Consider the following 11,539-nt stretch of genomic DNA (forward strand, 5'->3'; position numbering starts at 1 on the left):
CTCCCGTGAAGCCCCTCCATTTACGAGAGAAAACATGTCCGGACCGCTTTGCGTGGGATGGCTTCCTCAGTCCGGACAACCCGGTTCGAGGGAGTCCGAGGGTCGGCTTAGAACGAGATGGTCCCACGGTTCAACCACCGACGGGAAGGAAGCACGTGCGACGTTGTTGTAGAGAAGAAGAAGAAAAGAAAAAGGGTTTCCACGCGTCTGGCCAGTTGGTCTAAAATCGGGCTGGCCTGCTGGAGCCTGGTCCTCTCCCAGCGCATTGTTGATTGATTCACGGCAAGAGCGAGCGAGACGCCAAGAACTCGGACGGGGAAGTCGTGAGGCCGCCTGCCTCCGCCCGCCCAGGACTCGATCTCGATCCCCGCCGACAAGCGGATCCCCCGTCCTCCCGCCCGCGCCCGCCCAGGATTCGATCTCGATCCCCGCCGACAAGCCGATCCCCCGTCCTCCTGCCTGCGAGAGAGATCGGACGCCGCGGGAGCGCCCGGATCCCGCCATGAATCCCGAGTAGTAAGTCCCTCCCTCCCTCCATCCATACTCTGCTTCGCCCCCAGCAGTTCCGATCGGGGGGTCGGGGCTTTTAGGCCGAGATGAGATCCCGCCGGATCCGGCGGCCGCGGGGGAGAGTCGACTCTCGATCCCAGCAGAATCGCCGCGTTTTTTTTTTCTCTTAGGTCTGCATCGCGTCCGCGAGGGGAATGCGACCTAGGAGAGTTTGTTTAAATTAGGTGAAATTTGATGCGAAATCGTATGCTGCATCGACCTATCTTGCTGGATGCCGCTGGGTATACATGCTTTTTTTTTTACTTGGTCATTTTGATTAGTGTTTCCAGGGGTGTTTATTGTGGATTTCAGGTTTCTACTACTAATGGCAGTAAAAGAACAGGCAATTTTGTTTGCACAAGGAGGATAGGTCGATTTTGGTGAATTATGCATGCTAATATCACTTGCACCATCTCTAGTTTCGCAATCACTTTGTTGAGTCTCATGCTTTTACTCCCAAAAAGGGAAAGAAAAAAAAGCATTCAATGTGCAGATGCAGATGTGGGTAGAGTATTGTACTTGTTGATACTGGTTGGCTAAAGTATGGGTCAGTTGATCGGATTTGCATATTTCTAGAATGCACCAGTCTGCTCAACATCCTTCACAAGCACGACCAAATGCTTGTTTGTTCATGTTGTTAACTGTGACAGTCATGGGTTCGGTTACTGCTGTAACTGTGGTTGCACTCACTCATTCGATTTTACAATATCATTTTATCTTAATGCTGCAACGGGGACTATTTTACATTCTACCACACACTAGTGCATAGGGATCAAAGGGATCTATTAGCTCAGCAAAACTGACATTTGGCTGAGTATTAAACAGCAAAATGTCTCTTCATCTGTCGCTGCTTACTTGTCTAAGCCTGACAATATTATTCGATCTAATCGTTGTGTGTTATTATCTTGAGAATACATTGCTCTTTGAATTTATTTTCAATCTTCCAACCATGGAGATAGTTATTGTATCTTATTATTATCATCTATGAAAGTGGTCGGACCCTTCCCCGGACCCTGCGCAAGTGCCATCACTGCTTGTTTTCTTCTCTGCGCACTCTGTTTGATGGAGACTAACATTCTCTTATTTGACCATGCAGTGATTACCTCTTCAAGCTTTTGCTTATTGGAGACTCAGGTGTTGGCAAGTCATGTCTGCTGTTAAGATTTGCTGTAAGAATCTCTATCGCAAGCATGATCCATTTTGCTATCTTTTTCCCGTCTATATGTTATAGATTTTCCATGTTAAAATTAGGTAGTTCATGGAATTAACCATTTTGTTTATAGGATGTGTAAGCTGAATCATTACTCACAAATGTTCTAATTTAAATTGCTCAACCTGAATAGTTCATTATTGGTAGCTACATTTTTCAAAAGATGATGGGCATCCCTAGATTCATCCATTTGAGCGGCAAGTAATTCCGTCTCAAATGGATGTATTTGGCTAGATGCATCCATTTGAGCGACAAGTAATTCCGGACGGAGGGAGTACTATATTATAGTATGCCCTTGATGACAACTAATTATAATTACTATTAAATTTACCTGTGCTGCTTTGTTTGTTTGCCTCTTTAATATTTTGACTCTCTTGGCAGGACGACTCATACCTGGATAGTTACATCAGTACTATTGGAGTTGATTTTGTAAGCATATTTACTTTCTGCATAGTGTTTTTTGGCTGCTACAGATCCTTCTAAACGTAACTTATTTGGAAAATGTTAACAGAAAATACGGACCGTGGAGCAGGACGGAAAGACTATCAAGTTGCAAATCGTGAGTCTAGCTTATCTCGTGATTTACTTGATATGCATCCGTTGCTAGTAACCAAGCATGCCTGTGCAAGTAGCATTTAGTTGTGATTTTGTTGATGATCTGTAAAACTTCATTGAGACATATAGTTCTCCCTGTGACCACTATTATTTTGTGGGATGCAAATCATGATTGTTAGTTGAAGTCGATTGATATGGAACAGACACACTCAACCGCTTCTCCTGAATATATATGAACTCTGTTGTCACTTGTCACTTTGTGGTTCTCTTTAGTCTGTCCAGTTAATATAATTGGACCATTAAAAGCTTTCATTATTTGTCTTCCCCATGAAGATTCATTCTTTCTGGATGTTTACAAATAAAAAATAGATGTAGCTCAGTTTGAACGTGAGGGATAGCAGTCTTGCAGCTTATGTGTACGTGCTGTTTGGATTGGGCATTTCCTCTGTTTTTCATCTTCCACTTCAGTTACAGTGATGCAGGATAGCATTATCCTTTTCAAAGTTATTAAGCCCCTTCATTCTACAACCTTTTTCTTTTCAGTGGGACACTGCTGGGCAAGAACGTTTTAGAACTATTACCAGCAGCTACTACCGAGGGGCCCATGGGATTATTGTAAGTCCACTTATGCAAACTTCATTTTAGTCAGATTACAAACTTTACATTTATGATGGCTTGACCGGAATATTCAAATGGTATTGCAGATCGTCTATGATGTGACAGACCAAGATAGCTTCAACAATGTGAAGCAGTGGTTGAACGAGATTGACCGCTATGCCAGTGAGAATGTGAACAAGCTTCTTGTTGGTAACAAATGTGATCTGGCTGACAAAAGAGCTGTGTCATATGAAACAGCAAAGGTATCCTCGAGTCTCATGCAAACATTATTTTTTTAGTTGTTAACTTCACAATCTGCAGATTCCAACCTTCCATTCCCTGAAGGCATTCTCACTGCTATTTGTCTTTATTTTTATGTACATATATAGGCATTTGCTGATGAGATTGGCATCCCATTCATGGAGACCAGTGCAAAGAACGCCCTGAATGTTGAACAGGCATTCATGGCCATGGCTGCTTCGATCAAGGATAGGTTTGGACCCAGACTGAAACTAGCATTCATGATGGTTTATATTAACGTGCTGGTCTATGAACTTTAGATGAAGAACTTACTGAAAACAATGGCCTATGTTTCCAGGATGGCGAGCCAGCCAGCCGCAAACAACGCTCGCCCAGCTACTGTACAGATCCGCGGGCAACCTGTCGAGCAGAAGGCCAGCTGCTGCTCTTCTTAGAAAACCATGCAAACTTGTTGATGCTCCGTCACCTTTATACATGTTTTCTTATTTGTTTTTACTTGTTATCTTTATTCTTTTCTTTCTAGTGTACCTGCCTTCTGAAATTGTGTAACTTGGATGAATATATATCTTCTTACATTTGCAGTTGTTTTTATGGTTAACTTGGGGTGACACTGCTGGTCATAGTATTCGATCTGTATCTATATGGTTCTATTACTAACGATATTATATGATAGCCGATTTCCTTTTTCTCCTCTCAGCGAGGTAGAAACAAAGAATTGGAATATGATGATTTTCTTTTTTGTAATTGGAGTATGATTATCTGATCTTGTAATATGGTTGACTCCTGAATTATCATTTTGTAAAAAAGTTCACTACGAATATGCTTTCAGGAGGTCGTCAGCATGAAGTCGTGGGTCTTCACTTTCTTCTTCTTGAGGGATACATTTTCATGGCAGCTTTATATTAATTTGGCAGTTTTTATTACTTGGCAAAAATACGGATTATATTCTCTCCGTTTCTTTATATAAGACGTATTTATTTTTTGATAAAATTTAACAATGTAAGGTGCATTTGTTCTAATTCCTCGTAATTCTGATCTTGGCATTGCAGAAAAAGAAAAGTATATCTCCCTTGATTTCATGTATTTCTCTTTGTAGATAAAGAAAAGGAATCATCTCTTCCGATTGCATGCATCCCTTCCTTTTGTAGCCTACATAATTTACTTGTTGCTAATCTACGAATTAGACAAGTTAGACGAGGAATTTCGTCCTAAATAGTCAATAATTATGTGCCTTGAAAATAATACACCTTAAATAAAAGAATGGAGGGAGTATCAACAAGAAAATCACGAGGCTCGTCCTGTTAGGTGTACTGGAGCCTTAGAGCCTTCTACTTTACTCCCACCGGTCCCTAATATAAGGAGTATTTATTTTTTCAAAAATCAAATGAGTGCACGTTTGATCGAGTTTTAAGAAAAAATATATCAATATCCACAATACGAAGTTTATATTATTTGTTTCATAATGAAAAGTAGATTCATACTTTATCTATTAAGTATTGCAAATGTTATTATTTTATTCTATAATTTTGGTCAAACATGCAAATGGTTGACTTGCACGGAAACAATACACATTATATTCTGGAATGGAGGTACTAGCTAATAGGGACAATGGTTAAACAATATACAAGGAAAATTGTGGCATAAAACATGCATTCTCATAGACCGCTATTGCGGGTTGGATAGAATTGTCACCATTCGGCGTGACTTCTATAACTTCCATACAATCTGCCTCCACATTTATTTTTGCCGATGCCTCCATATTAACTTGCTACATGCACATGAGCCCATCTCTGAGAGCCCGGACTTCCGAAGTACCAACATCTTAAACGAAGGGAATCCCACTGGCAGGAAATAACTCTTATCGTCTTAAATGATAGCACCAGTTCCTTAGTAAACTTGTATCCTCCAACTTGAGGTGCCACCACCAAAGCCAAGTGATCCGGGTTATCAACCCGGGGCGGGTGATCCGCCCGACTCCACATAATGGGTTGCTCAGACCATCGCAAGTACCGGGGAACTGCCGGCTCAACGGCGTTCAGTGCCCTCTTGTGAAGCTTCCAGTCCCCTTTGCACAAACTTGTGGTGAAAACGTGATACTGCCCACTGTTCAACTGTTTTGGATGACTCTGATATCCAGATTGCTGCTGTTGCTGACCCCCTTGGCCAGATTGTTGATTATAACCACCTTGGCTACCTTGATTAAAACTGCCCTGATTATTCGAGTGGCCCTGAAAACCGGAATTAGAGCCGCCACCTCCATGACTCGGGCCGTGAAAACCGCCGTTGCCTGAGCCGCCGCCTGGCCCCTGATTGCCATTAAACATGTTAAAATTCTTGAAAGCCTTCATAATCATACAATCCTTCCACAGGTGAGTGGCCGGCTTCCCCCGAGTGCCATGCCTTGGACAGGGCTCATTCAGCAACTGCTCAAGAGTGGGACCTGACCCGCCAGACCGAGGAGGTGGCCTCCCCTTACGTCGTTGATTGTTGCCTTGCGCATTAGTGTTAGCCACAAACTCCGAGATACCATCAGCCTTATGTTTGTTGTTGCCTCCTTGATTTGCCGGGTTATGCTGAGAGCCCTTAGCGTTGCCGTTCTTCCTTCCCTTCCCTGTCTTCTCATCGTCCGACTCGGGATCCTTGGTACTATCAGAATCTGCATACTTGACTAGAGCCGCCATCAGCTGGCCCATGTCATTACAATCGCGCTTGAGCCGTCCCAGCTTCTGTTTCAGAGGCTCAAAGCGGCAATGTTTCTCCAGCATTAAGACTGCAGAGTCGGCGTCCATCTTATCAGATGAATGTATTATGGCCTTGACCCAGCGCACCCAATGGGTCGTGGACTCACCTTCCTCTTGCTTGCAATTAGTCAAGTCCACAATCGACATGGGCTGCTTGCATGTATCTTTGAAGTTCTGAACAAACCGCTCCTTTAACTCTGCCCATGAACCGATGGAATTAGGTGGCAGCCCCTCCAACCAAGTATGGGTCGTTCCATCCAGCATCATGGTGAAGTACTTGGCCATTGCAGCATCACTGACTTCCAGTAGCTCCATGGCCATCTCATAGCTTTCGATCCATGGCCCAGGTTGTAAGTCGGCCGTGTAATTAGGCACCTTTCAAGGTCCCTTGAAGTCCTTGGGCAAACGCTCGTTACGCAGAGCCGGTAGCAAACAAGGTACGCCCCCGGTTCTAGCAGTCACGCCTGCCTCAATTGAAGTCGTCGGATAAATCGGAAAAGGCTGATAAGCCGCCTGCTGAGCCGCTAGCTGAGTCGCCTACTCAATTTGCTGACGCACTCTGTCTTGATTACGCAAGTTAGGAACTCCATCACGCGTCGGGTCGTGCCTGCGCGGCTGGTCATGGCGTCGGACATTGCTTGAAACGGACGGTGAGTCCATATGCCTGATGTAACTCCGGCTCCGGCTCGGACGTGGAGTTGAATGAATCTTGTCCCTGCTATAAGAATATGCATCCTGTTGTGCTAAGGCCGTTTGAAGAAGCTCTCTGACCCTTCGTGTTTCAACCGCCGTCGAAGAGTCGCCATCGACTAGGAGAGCCGCCAATCGCGCTGCCGCAGCAATCATGTTCTCCAATGGATTAGAATAATGACCCGACGGTGTTGGTACATGCTGAGGCGGAGCAATATCCGGACATGGGGGTTCCATCACACGTGGCTGAACCGGCGTTCCTGCCCCAGGTGTCGTCGTACGATCTACCTCCAGCGGGTTACTGAGCCCTGCACCAGGTGTGCAGAAAAGGTTTCTAGGTTCATACACCGTAGGCAGACGGCACTGGTGCCTTCTCCTCATGACCTCATTAGACGCGTTCTGATCCATTGTAAGCTGGAAAGCCTGTGCCTGAATCTGCTGAGCCCGAGCATCTAGAGCCACCCGTTCCGTGGCCTCCTGACGTCCTCTGTTGCAGGTCTTCTTTAGCTTGCGCTATCTCCTCACATAGCTGCGCTACCTCCGCATCATGCTGAGCTTGATTCTCCGGGTTAACCACGACTGTCAACAGAGCCATCAATTTATCCATCAGAGACATCAAAACCTAAGCCGGTGGGCGGACTGAGCCTCCTGCTCCGGCTGCTATCACCACTGCTGACCCGAAAGTCATTGCTGCCGCAGTTGAAGAATTTAACCCGGGCTGGGTACCAGCCATGAAGATCCCGACTCTGCTCGGCGGCTCAAAGGGGTCCGGAATACTACTGCCATCGGAATAGCCCCCAAGCCCGCCATCTTGCAGTTGATACAACAAATCCGTCTCACTCGTGGACGACTCATCATCAGAGTAGATGACCGTCTCACCGCCAGATAAAGATCCTTCAGAAAATTTCCCTCCATGGATGCATCCCACGAAGGCACGCTTCACGGCGGGCTGAGCTTGGGCGGGTCTCGCGCGCTGAGCCATCTCGATGATGTCGGTGTAGATGTCCGGTTCAGGTCCCGGCTCGCCGATCTTGCCGATGAAGACGTGGATTCCTCCGAAGGGGACCCGGTACCCGTACTCAATTGAGCCGGTTTCGGGGCCCCAGCCTGCGTCGTCGATTTAGAGCTTGCCGCGATGACTCTTGGTCATCTGGCCCACAGCGTATCCTTTGAGCCCTTTGAGGCTGCCCTTCAAGAACTCAAATCCACCGTGCGCTGGCCCCACGGTGGGCGCCAACTGTCGTAGAATTGTCACGACAGATGTCCTAGTGAAAGGACTTAGTCGTGGAGCCATCGCAACTAGGAATCTTAAAGGGGTTAAAACAGGACAAAGGACACATGTGTTTATACTGGTTCGGCCCCTTGCGATGAAGGTAAAAGCCTAATCCAGTTTGAGGTGATATTGCTATGTCTCGATTACCAGGGGGCGTAATCCGCTTGACCTAGTTCTCGATTTGATGTTATTTATCCTGAACCACCGCCGGGTCGTCCCTTTATATACAGAGGTCGACGCCCAGCGGCTCTCAGAGTCTCGGTCGGCTCATAAACAATGTCTGGTTTGGTGACTATCTATTCCTGCCTTACAACGCAAGCCATACATACATGGCGGTTTATCTCTACAGACCTTAAGTTGCCTTTGGGCTATGGGCCCTTAACTGAACAACCATCTTCAAGTGTCTACGTGGGCTTCATAGTAATGAATCGCCATAGGTATGACCCAGCCCCTCCTGGGCGGGTCATGCCTAATAGTTATATCCCCAACAGAAGGAGAGAATAACAATTACAAGACAACTAACACTCGCTGCGAACAACAAGCGTAGCACCAACTCCACATCCGACTAGTCCAAAGACATCCACCAACGACAACACAACTACAAAGCAAAAGAGCCTGCCCAACACCAAAAACTTCGTCGCATCTCGACCGACATCGGTCACCACCGAAGAGCAGCAACTTCTATCAAGCATCTCTTATCGATGCACCATCCTCCCTTGATGCCTAAAGGAGATGGCAAGAGGATGGCAGGACTCGATCTGACCCGAGGGACGACGTTGAAGACGCCGCCATCGTGCCGATCCAGCACCGGATCAAGGCTTTCGCCCGAAGACAATTGCCAACACCAAGCGAGCGAGGAGATGGTGACACACTCGGCGACGCCTCCAAGGAGGGAAACAACACCCACGGGTGCCATCGCCGTCGGCCCGGTCACCACCGGACAGGATTTTCATCCGTAATGCCACGCATCTCTGCACCTCCAAGTGTAGGCAGTACCGACCATGAAGTCTCGCACCGCCATCACCGCAGCAACTTGCCATCGAAGCCGTGCAGCCGAGGTCCTCCCACACCTGCACTGCCGAGAGAACGCGACCAGTAGCCACAAACCACCCCAGACGAGGAGCCGCAGGAGCTAACCATGCTGTGCAAGAGCTGAATCCAGCACGACGGCCTTCACCTCGCACCAGGGGACTACCGCACAATGAACTTAGCCCCAAGGCCAGATTGAATCTGGAGGGAATCCGATCTGGCTAGCACCTCCCTCCACCAATCCGGCGCCATCACATCCGGGAGCAACCCAGCGCGCCCAACACCTTGAGGCGTCCGGCCGCCCACTGCCCGCCATGGACTCCCTCCTGGTAGGGCCTCACAGCGCCGCCGCCGCCATAGCCTGGAGCTCGCACCGTCGCCCCCATCTGAGCCGGCGCCCCAGCCTCCGCCGCCACTCTTCTACGGCCCTGGCCTGAGTCCACCTCTCCGCTGCGCCTCTGCCGTGCGCCAGTGACAGCCGCCGTGGATCCCGCTTCCGGTCATCCCACCACCAGGCGACCCCGAAGACGTCCACTCCGCGCGAAGGGGCCAGTCGAGGGGTGCGCCTCCAGCACCCGCCGCCTTCGTCGGCCGGGCGCGGCCACCACCGCCGGCGCCGGCGGTGTCAGCGGCCGGAGTAGTGGATCTGGCCCTCTTTTGGTCTAGGGTTTGGGGGGCCTCCGGAGCCGCACGCGCGTGCGACCCGAGAGGCGTTTTCGGGAGTGGTTATAATGGGTTGGGAGCACATATTGGTCTTCTTGAATGGTCACGGAGATTCATGCTTTGGAAGTAGACCACACATGGTCATATTGTAACAGTTTTCGCCTGATTTTCTATTCGAGTGCAGCGTTTCGGTGCCTAGTCTCATCTGCACCCGGTCAAAAAAAGAATCACAAGATTTTTTTTAAAACTCTAATTTTTTTTGCATGGTAGAGAATTTATTGCGTGAGGTCCGCTCCAATTTTCATATCATTTAGACATCTGAGTAGCTCTCAGCAAAAGAGACAAATCTGATCACGACAGTGCATGAACAGTAAACTTTTTTACAGATCCCGAATTTTTCTTTTTTGCTGAGGGCGGGCCGCTCAGATGTCCAAATGATTTGAAAATTGGAGCGGACATCACACATCAAATTATCTATCATGTAAAAGAATAAGATTTTTTTTGAAATTTTCTAGTATTTGTTTCGAATTTTTTCAGCGCGGGTGCAGACGAGCCTGGGCTCAGAAGTGGATTATTGATTCTATTTTACTTAATAAATTGACGAGACAATTCTTATACTTTCTTAGAAAAAGAGCAATGCTATTTTTTATTGGAAAAAATTCTGATATATTCATCTTCAATCATTTGGTAGTATAAGGAACATCAAAATAATGAAAATTACATCAAGATCCGTAGACCATCTAGTGACGACTACGAGCACTGAAATGAGCCGAAGGCGCGCCGCTGTCATCGCCCCTCTCTCGCCGGAGCCGGACAAACCTTGTTGTAGTAGACAGTCGAAAAGTTGTCGTGCTAAGACCCCACATAGAACCAACGCACCGGAACAACAACCGCCGTCTGACGAAGAGTGTAGATCAGAAGGACCCAATCTGAAGACACACCGAACAACGAATAGATCCGAGCAAATCCACCAATGATAGATCTGTCGGAGACACACCTCACAAACGCCCACCTACAGTGACACATCACCGAAACGGGGGGCTAGGCTGAGAGACCAACATTCCATCTTGAAGGAGCCGCGCCGTCTCGCCTTCCTAAGCAGGACACAAACACTAACAAGACTCGGAAAAAGATCTAAAAACGGAGTCGTCCCACCGGCAAGGGCCGGGATTCACTCCGCCTCCACGACCCTAAGGCCACGAGAGACAGAGACGGGGCAGATTGGCGGGAGGCAGACTTCAACAATATTTGGAAGTTTAGATCAGGGATATACTCCCTCCGTCCCAAAATAAGTGACTCAACTTTATATTAAAACTAGTACTTCCTCCGTCCTAAAATTCTTGTCTTAGATTTGTCTAAGTACGGATGTATCTAGCTATGTTTTAGTGTTAGATACATCCGTATCTAGACAAATCATCCGTATCTAGACAAATCTAAGACAAGAATTTTAAGACGGAGGGAGTATAAAGTTGAGTCACTTATTTTGAGACGGAGGGAGTGTGGTTTAAGAGCAATAAAGACTTTCAACAATTTACGTAAATGAGACGCAGGTGTAGCATTTTCGCTAAAAACGTGAGAGCTGTTACAATTTACTCTATCTGTCCCATAATATAAGAGCGTATTGACACTAGTGATATGTAAAAAAGTTCATATATTATATATTATTGGACGGTCCCATAATATAAGAATGTTTTTGAAAGTAGTGATGGAGGGAGTAAATGAGTGTAGCACGTATGGATTTTGTAAATCTTTGCGTAAGAATAGGATTTTCCGAGATGGTGAGAAAGGGTGCGGCGGCGTGCGAGAGCGAGAGCGAGAGGGCAGCGAACACACACGTGCCCACAACCGACTACCGGGGCCCACCTGGCGGCCCGTAGAGGGCCTGAGAATTCCCCACCTTGAGATCGGCTTCTTAGAAAACAACCGCGAGATCGGGTTCGGGCAGGCCGCCGAGTCGTCGTCGAGCTCGAT

At 47.3% G+C, this 11,539-nt stretch overlaps 1 protein-coding gene across 1 annotated transcript; it reads left to right on the plus strand.

The window, feature by feature from the left end:
• The first annotated feature begins 226 nt into the window (after nt 1-226).
• LOC119274639 (GTP-binding protein YPTM2-like) lies at nt 227-3,911 on the plus strand. The gene is made up of 8 exons (XM_037555356.1): nt 227-516; nt 1,646-1,718; nt 2,141-2,188; nt 2,271-2,318; nt 2,858-2,929; nt 3,019-3,174; nt 3,301-3,404; nt 3,510-3,911. Exons 1-8 carry the CDS (start codon nt 503-505, stop codon nt 3,604-3,606), a joined length of 612 nt encoding a protein of 203 aa, XP_037411253.1. The 5' UTR covers nt 227-502; the 3' UTR covers nt 3,607-3,911.
• The last annotated feature ends 7,628 nt before the right edge of the window (nt 3,912-11,539 follow it).

Source organism: Triticum dicoccoides, chromosome 3B (assembly GCF_002162155.2).
Source record: "Triticum dicoccoides isolate Atlit2015 ecotype Zavitan chromosome 3B, WEW_v2.0, whole genome shotgun sequence".
In the NCBI taxonomy this organism is placed as follows: Eukaryota; Viridiplantae; Streptophyta; class Magnoliopsida; order Poales; family Poaceae; genus Triticum; species Triticum dicoccoides.